Here is an 18610-nt window from a genome sequence, read left to right as displayed (position 1 = left end):
AAGTGTTTTCCCATTGCCCATATGTGAGTCGCTATTCATGGGTTAGCTTAGCATAGGATACTCGTGTCGGTCAGAGCTTTCGTCGTTTTTTTTGTGATCTTACACTTAGTTTTGGGGGCCAAAAATGTCTTCGAAGGTCAATAACAAAGACCACAATTTAGACGGACAGTCTGCCGAACGTAAGGAGGAGCTAAACAAACAGGTACTCAACCTTCCACGTCTAGATCAACAAGCTAAAATTAATCTTCGCAGTTCATCAGGATTAAATTAATTCCGAGCCGGCATGTCGGCATAACATATAGGCTAATGGACCATATCAATAGTCATGACTCATTTAGTGGTAGTTTCCCGCAGAAATGCATTATTATATTAATTCATTGGTTGATCACAAAAAGCCGCCTTTGTCCATAAAGAGAAAGAAAAAGCTATATTTTGCTCGCAAAACGCAAAATATGTTTTCGGTAAAATGGTACATTCCCACAAATGCAATAAGACATTTAATTTGCTCACAAAAGGCTGTATTTGTCCACACAATTGCATTCGTTAACCACAACAAGTTCAGTTGAGCCATAAAACGTAGTTATTGAGGTCATGAAAGTAGTTGTTTTTCCACTTTTTGTTACTAAAATACATTTATTCAGTGTTCGTATTTTAACTTTTAGATCCATGAGCAAACGGTGGCTGTGGAGGAGCTGTCGAGTTTGAAGAAGGACAGAGTGAGCCTGACTAAATGAATGTAGAGTATTACATTCAGTCGTGACTGAGATATTTGAATGAATGTGATTTATGTTTTGCCTATAGAAAGTGTATGTCCAGCAGAGGAACAGCAGCATATTGTTCTTGGCGGACAGAGGACAGACCTTGAGTTCATGCAAGAGTAAGTTAACAAGTGTACGCAAGAGTAAGATAACAGCGAGTAAGTGAACTGATTCCTCTCTTGTCCATAGAGAAGCTGGACAGCCTGACAAAGGAGTTGCAGCACATGTGAAGCTAAGCTGAGCAATCCTGCAACCATGTGCGGCATCTTTTGTCTTGTGAGTCCAGCGTCCTCGCAATTCACGTGGGACAAAGCCATGTACGAACATCTAAAAAGAAGAGGCCCCGACTCGAGCGAGGATTTAATTGTCTCGGGCTCCGATCCTCCTTATCGCTGCTTGTTCTCAGCTCACGTTCTCCACATGAGAGGTGTCCTCACAACTCAGCCGCTCCAGGACCCTGCTGGCAACATCCTGGTCTGGAACGGGGAGGTCTTCAGTGGTTTACAAGTCCTCCCAACTGAGAACGACACTGCTGTTGTTCTGAGGCATTTGTCTTCTTGCAACAACCCATCTGACGTTTTGTCTGTCCTGTCCACCATTCGAGGTCCCTGGGGGTTTGTCTACTACCAAAAGAGCAAAGACTGCCTCTGGTTTGGGAGGGATTACTTTGGGAGAAGGAGTTTGCTGTGGAAGTATGACTACACACTGAAGGCCTTGACACTCAGCTCTGTGGGAGCTCGCCCTTGTGGACCGGCTCAGTCCAGCCCCTGTGAACCTGGTCAGTCTGACTGTTTTCAATCTGAGCGGTCCGGCTATAGTGGATCTGGCCAGACCAGTGCTTGCGAACCGGGTCTGTCCAATCCTTCTGAACCCGGAACATGTGTATGGCGGGAGGTTCCTGCAGTCGGCGTGTATAGAATCGGCCTAAAGGTAGTCGTAGAATCCGGATCACCGACGATAGAGCTTTATCCTTGGTCTCAGGTTGGAGATAATCTGGTTTCCACCTGCCCGGAGACTACCCGGCTTCCTGGCCCAGGTAGCTGCATCATCCTGAAGAAGCCCCTGGACCTGCTTAGATCACCCGTTGTTCCTCTGAACACGACACTGAACGAGCATCAGGGAAATCCAGAGTCCATCGTCGAGGATCTGGAAGAGCTTCTGGACAAAATGAAAAAGGATGAAGCAGTGAAAGGGCTGATCGAGGTTCTCAGCGTGGCTGTCAGGAGACGCGTGCAGTCTTTGCCCGATGAATCACAGGACGGCGACCGTTCCAGTATTGCCATCCTTTTCTCAGGCGGCATCGACTCTATGATACTGGCCATCTTGGCTCACCGTCACGTACCCCGTTGTCAATCCGTAGACCTTCTTAATGTGGCTTTTCAACGCCAGGAGGCTCGGAAAGAGTCTGCCAAGAGACAAAAACCCAGTCAGAGTAAGTCTGAAACCCAAACATGCGAGCCCTTCGATGTCCCGGACAGAATCACCGGCAAATCCGGCCTTAAGGAACTACAAGCCTTGGCTCCGGAGAGGCGATGGAACTTTGTGGAAGTGGACGTAACGCGGGAGGAGCTGCAACAAATGCGACGCGAGCGCATCAATCACTTGGTGCACCCGCTGGACACCGTATTGGATGACAGCATCGGGTGCGCGGTGTGGTTCGCGGCCAGGGGCAAGGGCTACCTGGCCCGGGACCACGGCCGGACCAGTTTCACGTCGTCAGCCAAGGTAATGCAGTAGGGACGAAAACCGTGAGTCATTTGATGCCCTCACTCCCAGCTCCCTGTGCTTCACTGTGCATTGCTTTCACAGAAACTAAATCTTCGCCTTCATCCAGGTCATTCTGACAGGCATCGGAGCTGACGAGCAGCTGGCGGGTTACGCGAGACACAGAGTGAGATTCAAGACATCCGGACACCAAGGACTGGTCCAAGAAATAGCCATGGAGCTTGGCAGGATCTCCTCCAGGAACTTGGGGAGGGACGACAGAGTGATTGCAGACCATGGCAAAGAGGCCAGGTTAGGGCTCTTCTTTAAGTGTAGCCTTTGTGGACCTGGCCAGTTTGACACTTCTGGACCTAGTTGAATGCTGAACTGACCAGGTCCACTAGTACAGGACTGACCACTTGACAACCAGGTCAGTCCAAACACCCCTCACAGACCTGTCATTTCCATGACAGCAAGGTCCTGGGCTAGTCCCAATGTGTGTGTGTGTGTGGGGGGGGGGGGATAATGCAAGTGTCCATAAAGGGTAAAATGACTGCATTTTATTGTGAAATCACGGTGGTGGCACATTTTGAAAGTGGTACTTGGTGTAAAAAGTTAGCGATTGGCCGCTATTAAAAAGTCTGTTTCTACTGTCAGGTTCCCGTACCTGGACGAGAGCGTGGTGAGCTACCTGAACTCTCTGCCCATGTGTGACAAGGCCGACCTGTCGCTCCCGCGGGGCGTGGGCGAGAAACTGCTGCTGAGGATGGCCGCCCGCCGGCTGGGCCTCGGGGCGTCCGCCGTCCTGCCCAAGAGGGCCATGCAGTTTGGTTCGCGTATCGCCAAGATGGAGAACGGCCGCGAGAAGGCGTCGGACCGCTGCGGCAGGCTGCTCGCCGAGTAGGCGCAAGGATTTGCCGTTTGCAATGCTTTCATCATATCTGTGGATCGAGCTGGTCAATAAAATTTGGAAAGATACGCTTTGTGCTTCCTCTACATCATGTACGTGTGCACGTCGTGCAGGTTGCCTTTGAAATACTGGTCGCAGTCCACGTAGGACTGCAAGTTGCCCACGTCGAAACGCCCACAAATCTCGTGGACATACACAGGTTTTCTGTCAAATAAAATAAAAAACTTTTTTTTTTTTAAATCCATTTGTACAGCCTGACAAAATACTTTAAAAATTTTTTTTAAAAAAAGCACACATTCGTCAATGAATTTATTGTATACTGTATATTTTAAATAAGAAATATTTGATTACGTATTAATTAGGTTTGATTCATAAATGTTATTTGGTAGTATGGATATTTGCTCAAATTAAATGCATATTTCTACAGATAACATATGAATATGTTTATATTTAACGTTAGATTTATCAATTATCAGTAATACATATTAAGATTACAAATAAAGCAGTTCTGAGAATGTATGGATGCATATGAATCATTAAATGAAAACATTTCAAGTATCTTTGACTCCCTTTGAAAGATGTTAGAAAACTAAGATATATATTCGTTACTATATTAAATGGAATTTTTGTCATAAATGGTTACATATTAAAAGCCTCATTGGGCCCTTGAACGGTGCAATATTAATTCATCAGGAGTATTGAATATATTTATTTGATTCTAATTAATAACATAAATGATTTAAAAAAAAAAAAGTGTCCTCGCGTCCCTTGAATGGTGCTATACAAATCTTGTCTGTCATTTATTAATATATTATGTATACATTTATGAAATTAATGATGTATTCAATATAATTGTCAATAATAACTGATGAATAACTATGAATAGCATCCTTGGGTCCCTTAAAATGACAGTATAAAGTAAATGTAGTGTGTTCTTCTAATTATTATTATTCGAAATGTGTTGTTTACCTCAGAATGAGCCAAGACACAAAGTTTCCAGGGGCGTCTTTGTCCTGTATAGCAGCATCCTGCAGGGCATGATGGAAATATTCATTCAAATAATAATCACTGTGGCTATGGGGCAGCGTGGACGATTGGCCTTACCTTCTTTTCCAGAAGGAAAGTGTCCAAGAGAGGGAGACTTGTCTTCGACAACATGTAGAAACAAGGACACTGGGAGGAAAAAACAAAACAGGATGAGCAACTGTGGCTAATTTAAGTCAAGCGGCAACTATAGGCTCTTTTTGGACAATTCCAGGGGTCTGCCTCCGAAAATTCAGCCCCTGGAGCCACATTGCATGGTATGTCATTTGCATGTAGGCATGTTTATCATGATTCTTTTTTTTTGGTGGGTCTATGCCTAAAAAGACACTTTGACATTTTAGTTTGAAGAAGCCATTTTAGGTTCATTCTGAATATTACCAGGGGTCTTTCTGAGAAAATGAGCCCCTGAACTCAGTTACACATAAAAACAAGACATTTGGTAGGCATGTGTATCATGAGTGGAGCCACAAAAAAAGAAGCCATGCCTGAAAAAGATCAGCAAATCAGCAACTAAACCATTATTTGTTTTGAAAATCCAGCCCCTGGAGACACTTTGAGGCAGCAACATGAAATTAGTTGAAATTTGTGAAAGTTATGACTTAAACGTAGAGGAGGTCTACCATTTTGATTGGAAGCAGCCATTTTAAGATCATTTTGAATATTGACAGCAGCCCTTTAAAGACATAGCGATTTAGAGAGACTTAGAGATTTCGTCCATTTGCTTCCAAATTTGAACTTGAACCACATGCACTTAATATGCTGACACACACGCACCTTACTTCGTCTTAACGTAACACACAAACACACATCGTGCAAGTGTTTCATCGTCAGTGCACTAAACAGGAGAGTTAACATCCACTTTTGGACTCAACTTACGGCTCTTCTTGACGTGGTTTCCGATGGCAGCGGCTTCTCCTTCATACACACGGCTCGAAGCTCATCATCAACTTCCACTATTCCGTATTTGGGAGTTTCTGCACCACAAACAAGCAAGAGGGGGAAAAAAAAGTTTTTTTTAAACTTGATTTCTTCATACAATGAAGTACAGCAACCTCCCAATCCTCACCGTCGTCTCTGCACTTGTAGGACAGCACCACATTGTTGTCCTCACATTCCGCTTGGAGTTCGGAAAACCTGGACTGGATCTGAGCGAGGCTGAAGTCCTCTTTGAAAAGCGTGTCGCTGGTAAGAACCCAACAACAACAACAACAAAATAAACAAGGTGGTAAACGTTCTCTGAGCAAAATGTTGGTCATATATGATAGGAGCTCACCCTCCGATTACCATGACATGGTCCTGGATCTGAAAGTGCTTCACCGCCAGTTGGAGGCAGCCCACGGCACCGAGACGCTCCTGGTCATTAAAAAAAAAAAAAAAAAAGACAGACATGGGTAATTAAGCCACCCACTGACAACTAGAGTGGGCTAACTCCACCATCTGTGAAAAACACACTCTTTTTGTCGTCATTGTCCCACGTTAGCAAGCAACAAAACGGTGTGGTGTTTTTGTTTTCCCTCCAGAGCAGGAGATATTCACCTCCTCACGTCCAGACTGCAAGTGGATGAATGCATTCCATATGCGCAAAGCCACCACTGCATAATTTAACCATCCTCCCCATTTAAGACCATAAAGATTCATTCGTATTTTTACGAGTGGAGGCTGCACTTCATCAGCATACAAACGTTAACGTTCCAAAGTTGTCAGGTGTCAAAATATATATTTACATCATTGTTTGTGGTCTGGTCGCAGACAATCTTGACGTTTGGGAAGTGTGAGGCCCATTCTTGGAATGCAACCAGGTAAAGAGCGTTGGTCTGTGGAAAGAGAGGGCACAACAAGTGACCATTTTAACACCACTTTCACTGATGGACACCAAATTGCCAAAATGGGTGGACACGCGAAAAAGTCTAAAGAAATCAAGAAATCAAACAGGAAGGTGACCAGTTTGGGTCGAAACAGCAACTTTGAAAATAAACGATTAGCTTCGGTCATCAGTTTCAAGGCTCAGCTTGAAATTGGTTGGGCATAACATGATGTGAGCAAAGTCCATTTGGTTGAGTAGCAACTCAACCCTGATTGTATTGTATACTCGGACTGTTACTCACCACGACGTATATTCCGTCCAGCCCGTCGGAGGCGGCCAATGCTCGGATCCAGTGGCTGAGGAGCGCGCGGTTCCCTACCGGCATCAGCGGCTTGGCGACGCCGACCAGGTGAGCGAATCGCCCGCTGCGGTCGGCTGCCACGTCCCGCTGGAGCCTGGTGCCGTAGCCGGCGGCGAGGATCACCGCCTTCATCGATACTCAGCGGCTGACGCTCACTAGGTGTTGGTGTACTAGTCTAGTAGTCACTGGAAAATAGTCATCAAGTTGACTGTTGAAGTAGCAGCAAAGCTCAAGCGCGATGTCATCAGTCTGACAGACACTTCCGGGATGAGTCACGTGTTACTACAAGAAGTGGTCTGCCATCTGCAGTCAAATACATTTGAACGTGTGCATGACTTGGTATCGATCCAGACCGCAGGGCTTGTCGATACTGAACCCGATATTATTATATTAAGAAAGTCAACAAATGCAATACATTCCCATGTGAGCTTCTCCCTATCCAAAATGCCACACAGTTTTGTTTTTAATTAGAAAAAAAATCACTGCGGCTCTCATCTAGAAAGACTCGTTAATCAAGGCAGCACTGAATAATGTCATTGTAGAAGTAAGCATACGTGACAACACATATCTTGTTTTATTGATTTATTGTTGACCGCAACGAGGGACGTGTGGAAACCTTGCTGACAGTCAAAATTGATTTTCTACAAATACAGAAAGACGACAAGGAACATTACAATCCACAAACATGAAGAAGAACTTTTTTTTTTTTTGTGCTCTTCATTACGCTTCTTCACAGCCACCCCCAACGTCCTGAACGGCGTCTCTGTCCTCGTCCTCTTTCGGCGTCTCCTGGGGATCAGAAGGTTCCGCTTCAGAGCTCTCCATTGGATCCTCATCTGGTTCAGCTTCTGGTTCGGCTTCTGGTTTGGGTTCAGCTTCTGGTTCGGGTTCTGATTCAGGATCAAGCTGGACTTCAGTTTCAGGTTCAGCTTCCTGTTCAAGTTCCAGCTCGGGTACAAGGTCAGGCTTGGGTTCTGCTTTGGGTTCGGGTTCCCCTTCTGGTTCGGGTGCGGGTTCAGGTGTTTCATCAGCTCTCGCCATCTCCACCTAAGGGATATCAAAATGGAGCTGAAGTCTCCTTTCGCAATGCGCCTCAAATTGACCCATCTTCGGGTTAGTTGGAATTGTCTCATTGAACATAGCGTCTTTCCTATGAAACGGTTGGTAATGGCGTTCATGAGGAGATACATTTTCTGGTTTCTAATACTTTTGGTCAATCTGCGCCAGGGTTTGTTTAACACTACAAAAGCTTTATGTACAAATATGTGACGTCAACTATTTTCATTGGCGAAGTTGCATTTGCACACTGAAAAATGACTGAACAATTTCTTTGCCTTTCCAACCGTTTGTTGAGAAAGCAGATGTTCCTTTTTGTAGCGTACCTCCAAGGGAGCGTTCACCGTCTCCTCACATCTCACTGGGTCTGCTTGCTCCTGCTCCATGGGCTCCGGCTCCTCCTCCTCCTCCTCCTCCTCCTCCTCCTCCTCCTCCTCCTCCTCGCCCACCACATTAGCAGTGACGGCGCGTTCTTCCTGTTGCCGCGCTTGCGGTTGCGGCCGTTCGGCGGCCGCCGGGACAGGAGCCCTCTCCATGCGGAGCGCCTCCTTCTTCACGGGCTCCGCCGGCTTGGCTTCGGCCTTTTTGCTTGCTTCCAGGACCGCCATGACAGAGGACGGGATGTGAGCTTGCTGTTGGATGCAACCGGAAAAAATATACAATAATAATGATGATATAAAAAGCTAATTTGTTTGTTGGGGTGGGATGACTTAAAGGAGATCATTAGGAGCGATTATCGTGTGATGTTTCGGCGGGGATGGTACTTGCCTGGTGCGGCGTGAAGGATCGGACGTGGTGCAGCAGGGGTTCCCTCATCTCCGGGCAGCGTTCAAAGACGCTGGCGAGCTGGGTGTGAGGCAGCTGCAGAAGGACGCTGTACGACTGAGGTTTGGTTCTCTGGCAGCATTTGACGAAGCCCTCCCACACCTTGGGGTACTTCCACACCTTCGGGGGAGAAATGAGCCACCATGTGACCTTCTGTATATTCTGCTCGCCGACTCGGTTGAGCAACAGGACTGTGATTTGAGGTGATCGCACATGCATTATAAGTGAGAGGCAATTCTTGCAGCCTCAAATGAGATACAGGCAGAGCAGGGCAGAAGCACTAATCCTGTCGCTTGAAGAAAATGATTCCACGAGCAAACGTGAGAGCCCAAGTTGACCTGCTTGACGATGAGCCTGGACAGGATGTTCATGACGAAGCCGCAGAGTCGCGGGTACATGGTGAGCGACTGGATGACGGTCCTCATGAGCAGAATGGGCAGAGGGTTCTGCTCCATCAGCTGCTGCATCACCACCGCCAGAACCTCCGACGTGTACACGTTCTTCTCGCCGAAGCACAGGTTGGTTGCTAAAGGGTGGAAAATATTTGGAAGTTTTTCAGACATTCCGCTGGGGGACACTTTAGGCACCAAGTTGAGCGTCTGCAGGGGTTCTATCAACTTCTAACCTTTAATGATGGACTTCATATCGCATTTGGTGGAGTCGATGTTGTGCAAGGCGATCAGCAGATCTCCCGGCGTCAGAGGGGACACCGATGAACTTCCTTCACCTGAAGGACGACGCGCACAAAAAGGAGCATTCGTACAAGTCTTGGTAGAACACCACTAAACTAACTGTAATACACGCAATCAGGACAAGAAACAAATAAGTGAGGGGCGGGGGTCTTACTGTGCTGGGTTCCCAGGAGCCGATTGAACACCTCCTTGACGACAATGGGGTTGAGTTTGATCAGCTTGGGAAGCGCCTGGATGACTTCATTCTTCAACACCACAACAGACAAAAATCCTTTTAGTCGCGCTTCACTCATTTACGATAAACCAAATTCGGGCATAAATCAAATTTGGCAGAAATGCAAGTCCTATTTGCTGAGTGATTTTAGTAACATTTATGGGAATTATAGTACAAATCAACAACTGTACATTTACATTGGGTACTTTTACTCTTTTGATTAAATTATTATTAAGATGAAATGATTAAAAATGAAGATTGTACTTGACTTGACTTGAAGTAATTGGTCGATTTTTGTGTTGTAAATAAAAGAAAAAATGTATTGTAAGTTTACATATTTAACATTGTTTTATTTATTCTATTAAATAATTTGTTAGACTATGTATTGTAAATATACAAAAAATTATAATCAATTTTACAAAGATTTTCTTAAGTAATTGAATTGAGGTTTTCTAAATGATACAAGAAAAAAACGTATGAATCATTTCAAATATAAATTTGATTATTCATCTTATTAAGTAACTGGTAACGTTTTCATGTATTCCAAATAAGATCAACTAAGAATTTTACATTTTCTCAATTTTTTATTTACTCTAATAAATTGGTCAATTTATGTATTGTAAATCATATAAGAAAATGTATTTGTAAAATAAACATTTTTACATGTACATGAGATTATTTGATCAAATAACTGGTTAATTAAATATGAAATAATCCAAATAAACATAAACCTGAATTATTACAACGCTAAACTATTTGACATAGTGTACATGACTGTTTTTTGTTTCCTTTTTCTGTCCCAAACAAACGGCCAGGCCCGAGTGTGCGTTTTCCAAACGGAAGGTGTCCCTTGAGCACCAGAGTTTGCATTTCGAAGCCGTTACCTTTTCAAGCCCGTTGATGACTGGGATGAGGAAGCGAACATCCGGCACGCGTTTATGGTAAAGGTCCCGCACCCGCTCCACCAGCTCTGGAGACGGAGGCACTGCGCGCCGGGAGAGGAAAGCGGGTGGGGTTGACTTTTTAATTCCCAATTCCACTGAACCAAACAGTGTCAATTGTCCAGTTTCCAGTTGGAGGTCAGTTACCTTTATCCGTCAAAATGTGCAGGCAGCGGGTCACGAGCGTCTCGGCGCCCTTGGGGCAGTTTTCAACCAGCAGCAGAAGCTCGGGAGAGTTCATGCCCATTCCGCGGATCTGTCGTTCAAAGAGACATCTTGTGCATTTACTATTACCGTCATGAAAATGTTCACAATTGTCACAACTCTGTCTTCATCACACGATCGGGACGCACATTTGTCAAAATGCTCCAAGGATAAGAAAAAAACAAACAAACACAAAAAAAACGGTCTTTTGCGAGCCTCTTCTGGAGGTGGCATAACGTGGCCACTGCCGGGTTTGTGACAAGGCAAGCAAATTCTACTTACTCTGCCAGGGTGTGACGAATAAAAGTCAGCACCCATAAAGGCGGGCGGTCAAAGCATGGCGTGTCATGCATCACTGAGCCCCCGAATTGCACATTTCCAATGGGTGGAGTGCATCCATGCAGGCGGCAATCAAAAGCAATAAAGCAGCAAGCCGAGCGACTTTTTGCGGTGTTGTGGGACACTTGTGAAGACTCGGAGACACCCGTCTGCAGGACGAGCCACTTACGGGCAGCTCGATGGCTCGAAGCACGCTGCGCTTGATGTCGGCGATGGCCTCGGTGTAGACGGACGCCAGCTCGTGCACCAGCTTGTGGTTCAACGGCAGCAGAGACAAGTAGAGGAAGAGACACTGGCGCACCGTCTCTTCGGTCCAGGGGGACGCCACCTCTGCGTCGGCAAGCAAACACGCAGCGCCGTGAGTTTGGAAGCGCGCGGTTCGGCAGAGCTTGGGCGGCGGCCGGCGGCGCAACCTGTGTCTTTGTCGGCCCCAAAGAGCAGCGAAGGGGGATTGGGGTGCACCAGGAGTTGCATGTAGTTCAAGGCAAACTTCTCAATGTAGTCCCGCAGGTGGTCTTTCTCGTACATGCGCTTCAGAAAGGCCAGGGCGGTGGAGCGCACCTGAAAAGTGGCCAAACGCACTGACACTCACTTCAAGTGGAAAAACAAAAACATCACAAGACGTTACTTGCAATGACATCTTTTATATTATAGAAGTTGTATTTAGCGCAGCTCCTGTTTTTGCCAATATTGGAAGATAACTTGTGACTAGTGTGTATATATTCCCGATTTTGTTTTTGTCCCGCCCTCGATCTGTGCGGTCCAGGAACAAAAGAGATTGTGGACCACTGATTTAATATGCAATTTTTCAAGGAACTGCAAATTCAAAAGTCATGTGAAAAATAAAGAAAGTGGCAAAAATGAGGCTAGCAGTAGTTTTATCCTAAATGTTTTTCTTTTTTTAACATTTCAAAACTGGATTTTTTTTTCTCTCCGATTTTGTTTGAAAAGAATTATTTGACCCACCACCCAACAGACTATTGAGCTTATTCCCAATCAAACCATAGTTTCCATTTTGAGGTTTACATTACTGCTAAATAACAAATAAAAGACATATTTGTGAATGGATTTTAATTTAGGCATGGTAGAATAGCTAGGCTTTGTTGACTTTAAAACGTCAATTTGAGCCCTGACGTAAGAGGAGAGACGTACTAAACAAGACGTAAATGCTGAGAGCAATGTTGCTACCTTCTCTTTTTCATGGGAGCTGAGATCCAGCAGCACGTGAAGGTACTGGAATTGCCGGGAAGGCCGCTTGACGATGAGCTCCTTCAGCGTGGTCATGCCTAAATACACGCGCGACTGCAACAGGACAGGCGGGACAAGAGCTGAGTGGAAGGCGCCATCCAATGCTGCTGCAATGTCTTGCTGCTGTTGACGCACCTCGTCCTCACAATAACGGCGGATGACTTCCAGCGCCGACTCTGTGATGATGGGAGCCTCCAGTACCAGTTTGGTGAACAGTCTGCCACACAACAACAAAAGTTACTCAGCGGCGCCCACTGGAGTGCTTTGCAAAATCAGACCCCAAGCCACCTTCACTAAGTGTCATTTCTACCATGAGCAGACCTGGGGGGGAAAAATTTTTTTTACATAGGAAGACTTGCAGTTTGACTTGCAGCCGACATTTTAGGGTCATTTAGGCCATTTCTAGGGGGCCTTCAAAGGTCAACTTTCCTGGGAGATTTTGTCCGTATATACCATATAAAAGAGACAGATGGGCCACGTGAAACGGAACAAACATTTTTTTTTGTGTACTATGGGGTCAAAGGACAACCTTGAATTTTGCTGGGTCGCTCGTCGATTTTTGGGGGGAAATTTAGCCCCCCAAAGAGTTTCTCCCAACATGAAATTTGGGGTACATCATCTATCATAACTGCAAAAAAACAAAAAATTCTCTTGAGAAGGCACGCATTAGAAGCGGTACAGAAAGTCAGCCATTTTGATCTCATCAGTTACTTTGAGCTCAATTATGCCGGGCCGGAACAAGCTATGCCCACAAACACAAAGGCTGACCGACCGTCAGTTTGATTTGAAGTGGACGATTGTTTTTTTTGTTTGTTTTTTTTGGTGGGGGGCGCAGTCTTCAGGAGTTGTTTAACTCCTGACCGGATGAGCGAACGAGGCTATTCGGTCCTCACCCGTCCTTCTGCTCGGGCTTCTCCTGCAGCCCGGAGAGCAGCGTGTAGAGACACTGGTCGTAGCTGTCCAGCAGGCCCGAGGGCAGCTGGCTCAGGTAGGTGTTGTACTCCTGATAGAGCAGCGAAAAGGCCAGCTCGCTGCGGCTGCGGATGTCCTCCAAAATGAAGTGCAGCACGTCCTCCTTCATGATGCCCTCAAACTGCGTCACCAGCTTGGAGAGGAGCTTCACTCGGACCTGGCACAAAGACATTTGCCGCGCTTACAGACAAGTAAGGAAAGGAATCAAGTTTTTCTTTCTGGATAAAAAAAAAAAAAAAAAAAAATCAAGCGTCCAGTACTAAGTGAGAGCGATGGCTTACATGGGACATGCCACTTTGAGTGATGGTCTTTTCGGAGTGAAGGATGCGCTTGATGGTCTTGGAGGTCAACTGCTCAATCTGCGTGTCGGATAAAGGCTGGATCACATCGGACAGCCTGAAGACTTTCTTCCTCCCGCTCAGCCCTGCCAATCTGCTCAACAAGCGAAGAAAGACGACAAAGACAGTGCGGAGGAGTTCGTCGGGCATTTTTTGCCAGTTGCTGTTCGCAGATCTGACTTGGTTTGCGTGGACGGAAGGATGGGCTCGGGAAGCCTCTTGACAGCGGACAGGTTGGCGGCCCGTCCTTTCTCCGAGTAGTCCCCCACCACGGAGATGGCCTGGCCCACCATCACGGGGACTTTGCGCTTGATGAGCGAGTCCCTGCCGCCCGTCTCGTCGTCGTCCTCCTCCTCTTTGCCCGCCTCGTTCTCGCGCGCTTTGCACTGCTCCAGGCCTGTATGGAGGGCAACAAAAAAAACACACGGGCATGTTTCCCGGTATGTTGAAATTGCAGCAATGCCCCTGGGTCAATCCGTTTCCCACAAGTGTCCCAATCGGGAAACATTTGGTCAATAAACACCTTTACCATCTCATCAGTAACTCCATGACTCCCCGGTTTTTAATCGGTACAATTAGTTGATGATGGCGCTACAATTAATTGAGGGTTGGCAAAAGGTGTTCATTTTAAGGACGCTCCAAAGGTTCTCCATAGGGTTGAAGTCAGGGGGGCCACAGCATGAGTTTTTCCCACCTTTACAGCCAGAGCAACCAACGCTTCACTGCTATCTTTGCTGATCGTCAACTTCCTGAAGTAATTTTCCTTTTCAATGAGCTTCAATGGGAAAGCTGCCTGGTGATTTCAGTCATTTAAACGACTCTTTTGTTAATTTGGCTTTTGTAAGTGAAAGTGAGGCTTTAAAGTTTGCTTGACCGACCTGGCCCGATCCCAGCCGCAGTCATCTGCGTGGCCATCAGCCGGGCCAAATGCTTGATTTGGGCATCGGTGCCTGCCGACTCCACAGGCGTGTACGTGGCCTGGAAGGACGCCGGCATGGTGTCGGGCAGATACACCATGCTGATCAGCACCTGCGCACACAGACACTCGTCGGGTTGAGCGCGGGCGAAAAGCCGACGCAAAAGCGGCCCCGCCGCTCGCTCGCTCGCTCGCTCACTCGCTCACCAGATTGGCGACGTTCTCGGCTTTGAGGAGCGGGCGCAGGAAGTCGGCGGTCAGGTCAATGGCTGACTGCGCCACTGGGACCGGAGCTGGCTTGGGGGCTGAAAGAGGGGCCGGCTCCTCCTTGTCCTCGTCGTCTTCCATCAAGGTTTGCTCTGAACACACAGCAGAGGCAAAGTCATGAATCCAAGGCGCATACTCGGATACTCCAAGCGCGAGACTCACTCCCCACGACCATGTGCATCAAACGCTGACGTCGCCACTCATCGAATGATCTCAGTGCACTGAGCCGCAACGGCTTCCAATGACCAATTGTACCGCTTGTGTGTTATTGTCAAGACGGCACTGACCCATCTTAACCTTCTTCCCCTCCGTGTACTGCTCGTGCCGCGGCCTCTTGCGCTGCTCCCTCAGCGGCGGCGTGGAGCGCGTGATCTCGCTCTGGGGCATGCCCAGGTCCAGCAACAAGGTGCCGATCTGGCTCTGGAACTCCAGACTGCACGGATGCTTCAGCACGGCCACCAGGTGCAGCTTGAGGTTCTTTCGCACGCTGCTCACCTGCGACTTGGCCAGGGTGGGCGGAAGATTAGCTTTACGAAAGAAAAAAAAAAAAAAAAAAAAAAAAAAAAGAAAAGTTGGGTTTCGTGCTGAAGAAAAGGAGCAGTATTATGGTCAACCTGAGCCGTTCCCGGACTCACCGTGTAAGGTCTCGTACGCCTGCACCACCTTGGACATAAACATGGGCCTCTGGCGGGCGATGGTGGCGAGGGAGCCCAGTGCGGTGGTCAGGTTAATGCTGGAAATGGCAGGATGCACCATAAACTTCAGCAGCTTGTCCAGAGCCAACTTTCCCTCTTCACACAAAACATCTACAGAGGAAAATGTGGACATTTTATTTGTTGATTTAGACGAAGAATACTGTACACTTATAGACTGGAATAGACTTTTGGGAACGTATTGGTACAATTTCACGGATCATGTATTGGAATTGAGCTTGTTAAAAGTAGGTCAGTGCTTGTGGTCGTGTTTAGACCAGCAGCTGCATTCTAGTTTTCCCACCGTAGCGGATGTACGTGTGGTCCTTGGGTACTTTGTCCAAGCTGATATCGCTCTCCTGCCGCTTGGGCACATCCGAGTCGGCCACGCGAGGCGACAGGGTGACGATGAGCGACTCGGTGAATTTGATGGCATGAGTGCGCACGCCGTCGTTCTCCGAGTCCAGCAGCGCCAGGACGTCGCCTTTCATCTGCGTCACCATGTCCCAGCAGGCCTCCTGCATATCCGACACGGCTTTGGCTCGCACCAGCCACTGGTGGGAAACAAAGACGCAGGGTGAAACAGCGTACTGGGATCTGTTCTATATGGGGAGGCAAACCTTGACTTGGATATCTGCTTCCGACTGGGGCTCGTTTGAAGGAGTGCCAATTCGTGGTTTACCAATAGACAAGCACTGTAAGTCACCTGAAACGGCTGCTTCCAAACCAACCAATGGTCAACTTCCTGTTCCATTTCAAGTCTGGATTCTTGAGACTTACTTGTGCGTCCTATGATGATGTCCACCCAATTCCAAGTATATCGGTGAAACTGGAGTCTGGGGGTATTTTTTTCAAACTTTCTAAGGGGTGCTACTGTATGAGTTTTGGGGATCCCTCCATTTTTCACCAAGATACACACACTTGCCAAAACGTGTGAAGTTTCAGGCATGGTGTCTGCAACATTAAACCCAAATGCTTTAACTCTGGGTGAAAACAAGCAATTTTCTCAACTTTTCAAGGAATGCAACGGAATAGAATTTTGGGGGTTGTCGTGTTCAGGTACCCGTTCAAAAACATTAGGGCTACAATTAACAATTATGTTACTAATCAATGAATCAGTCAATTTTCCATTAATTGATGAATTAGATTATAAAATATATTTCAATTCCCATCCCTTTACTCAAAAGTAGATTTTTTTTCAGATTGACAGCGCAGAAAATGCACAAACAAATTAGGTTCACTGGTTCGGTCTGTCCCCAGGCAACATGTGTTTGCATTTTTTTTTTTTAAATTTCCACGCATGGTGCGAGAGATGTCGATATTACGAACAAAAGAAAGTCACTTTTTGTAGAAAACTTACCTGAAGTGTAACCTTGTACATCTGCGTGAGTGTGAGAATGGCTTTCTTCACCACGTTGACGCTGTCGTCCTTGAGCAGCATGTTCAAGTTTGCGATTAGCCTGAGGAGCAGCTCATTGTCTCGTTTACTGCAAAGATTAAAAAATCCCCCAAAAAACATGTGACTCTAGTACAAAACAATTTTTTATTTTACTAAGCTGTGACTACAATACAAAAGCACCCACCATGCTTCCTCAATGAAGCCGATGACAAACTTTCTCACTTCGATGGATTTGTCCGTCTGAAAGGCAATTATCTCCTACAAGGTGAAGAAGTAGAAGAAAAAAAAAGAGATTAATTTCACATTGCAAACATGATGAATCATGCTCACGTGTGCCCTTACATCCAAGAAATTGTCAAGGAGAGACGGATCTTTGTTGATGATAAGCTCCTGGACCTGGAAAATGAAATAGAGGGGAAAAAAACAAATATTTGGGCTAGGTGATGTCTCCCGTTGCATGTGCCACATACACAGATCAGATACACTAGTTGACAAAGTTTAAATCCAGTGGCTTGGTGTTGAAAAGTTGCCACAACAAGGGAAAGTACAAATTTACAGGAGCTTGCTTTTTTTTGGGTGGTGTATTATATTATGTGGTCAAATTAGCCAGTAGTAGTTTTGCGCAAGTGCCATTCATTTACAGTGCGTCCATGGGAATTGCAGAGAAAATTTGTTGCAAGTCACTTGTTCGCGAGGACAGGGACAGGGCCAGCACGTGAATAGCAAAAATAACAGAATAACTGCCACCCATTGAAACAGCTTTTTTTTTTCTGACTACCAATAAGCACTTTCTACGTAAAATTGGGTTGGCTCAGCAAAAACAAAAAATAATAAAAATTTTATTGAACAATATTTTGGGGAAATCCACAAATGCATGTGTGCGGTGGTCCACTGTGCTCATTAGAAGGGTTGGAAAAGTTATTGGCAATACAACGCCGGAATCACTAGGTTGGCAAAGCTTTGTTGCATCATCGTAGCAACCAACCCCCCCAGTCGGCATGGAAATGTCAAATTTTGTGTATGTTTGTGTACATTACAAATAAAGATGATTCTTCTCATTCTTAAAGCATACTCAGCATTACAATGAGACAGATCCACCCCTGAAAACTGGGCGATTTTAACCACAGTATAACAAGTGGGTGTTTGATGCAGTATTTCTTCCTCATTTGTGTATTTGTTCATGGTAGGCACCTGGGATCTATCATTATTATTTCCAAAGGAAATGCTTTCAGGAGACTACAGACCTGTTTGAGCACAGTCAGCTTTACATCTGTGGGAATCAAGGCAGCCTGATTCAAAAGATCCACCACCTGAAGGAATACATCTAGTTTATTACATGTTCCGGCTACATTCATTATTATTATTATTATTATTATTATTATTATTATTCCATAGGGTCATATTTACCTTTTCACTAGTGGTCATGTCTATGACACTGTGTGTCTCTCCGTCGTCTGCGGAGAACTCCATGTTGGACTTTCTTTATTTTCTATCCGTGTTAAACACCATATCCCCAATTCTGATTACACAAACATAAAACCAGTAGTACAGACAACCGTGAAAAAATGGAGACAAACACGAGTCGGAAGTGACAATGGACACAAGTTGACTATTCTTTACTGCTAACATGCTAACTAGCGCCATGCTAACCACCGAGCACACTTAGCGAGACAGTTAGTCAGACGAGTGTGACAGCTATGCATCCCTAAAGAACACAGCCACAAGCCCATTCCGACACATATAAAGCACGTTGATACATTCTTAAATACCTTAAATTATATGAAAACGAAGCTTAACTATCCTTGAATGAGTAGCCACAGTTCTGTAGCGGCGTTTTTTTTTTTTTTATTCTTCCTCTTGTGTTCAAAACATGAAGCGCGGATCCATACTGCCCCCGTATGACACATTTCTCCCATTACAGTACAG

General features: G+C 45.9%; 4 protein-coding genes across 4 annotated transcripts; 2 read left to right on the top strand and 2 right to left on the bottom strand.

Moving 5' to 3' along the window:
• The first annotated feature begins 29 nt into the window (after positions 1–29).
• asdurf (ASNSD1 upstream open reading frame) lies at positions 30–1097 on the top strand. The gene is made up of 4 exons (XM_086051597.1): positions 30–202; positions 663–716; positions 802–877; positions 948–1097. The coding sequence occupies exons 1-4, from the start codon at positions 125–127 to the stop codon at positions 986–988; spliced, it is 249 nt and encodes an 82-aa protein (XP_085907723.1). The 5' UTR covers positions 30–124; the 3' UTR covers positions 989–1097.
• LOC147136905 (uncharacterized) lies at positions 503–6852 on the bottom strand. The gene is made up of 8 exons (XM_086051596.1): positions 6522–6852; positions 6141–6230; positions 5690–5769; positions 5483–5598; positions 5293–5390; positions 4477–4545; positions 4342–4400; positions 503–3576 (listed from the first exon to the last, which is right to left on the bottom strand). Exons 1-8 carry the CDS (start codon positions 6711–6713, stop codon positions 3456–3458), a joined length of 825 nt encoding a protein of 274 aa, XP_085907722.1. The 5' UTR covers positions 6714–6852; the 3' UTR covers positions 503–3455.
• On the top strand, positions 1014–3440 carry asnsd1 (asparagine synthetase domain containing 1). The gene is made up of 3 exons (XM_086051595.1): positions 1014–2483; positions 2593–2774; positions 3120–3440. Exons 1-3 carry the CDS (start codon positions 1014–1016, stop codon positions 3364–3366), a joined length of 1899 nt encoding a protein of 632 aa, XP_085907721.1. The 3' UTR covers positions 3367–3440.
• Positions 6853–7148: 296 nt separating the features above from the next.
• sympk (symplekin) lies at positions 7149–18598 on the bottom strand. Its single transcript, XM_086052201.1, has 26 exons — positions 18454–18598; positions 18092–18203; positions 17929–17994; positions 17027–17080; positions 16869–16942; positions 16646–16772; positions 15590–15839; positions 15229–15399; positions 14881–15120; positions 14534–14685; positions 14289–14439; positions 13591–13807; positions 13354–13504; positions 12994–13229; positions 12236–12317; positions 12041–12154; positions 11266–11413; positions 11022–11182; positions 10457–10565; positions 10253–10353; positions 9309–9399; positions 9088–9189; positions 8801–8988; positions 8406–8582; positions 7964–8269; positions 7149–7628 (listed from the first exon to the last, which is right to left on the bottom strand). Exons 2-26 carry the CDS (start codon positions 18152–18154, stop codon positions 7302–7304), a joined length of 3858 nt encoding a protein of 1285 aa, XP_085908327.1. The 5' UTR covers positions 18155–18203; positions 18454–18598; the 3' UTR covers positions 7149–7301.
• Positions 18599–18610: the final 12 nt, after the last annotated feature.

This window comes from Filicampus tigris, chromosome 14 (assembly GCF_054856515.1).
Source record: "Filicampus tigris isolate MCC_2025a chromosome 14, RoL_Ftig_1.0, whole genome shotgun sequence".
Taxonomy (NCBI): Eukaryota; Metazoa; Chordata; class Actinopteri; order Syngnathiformes; family Syngnathidae; genus Filicampus; species Filicampus tigris.
This window is presented reverse-complemented; position numbering and strand designations above follow the sequence as displayed.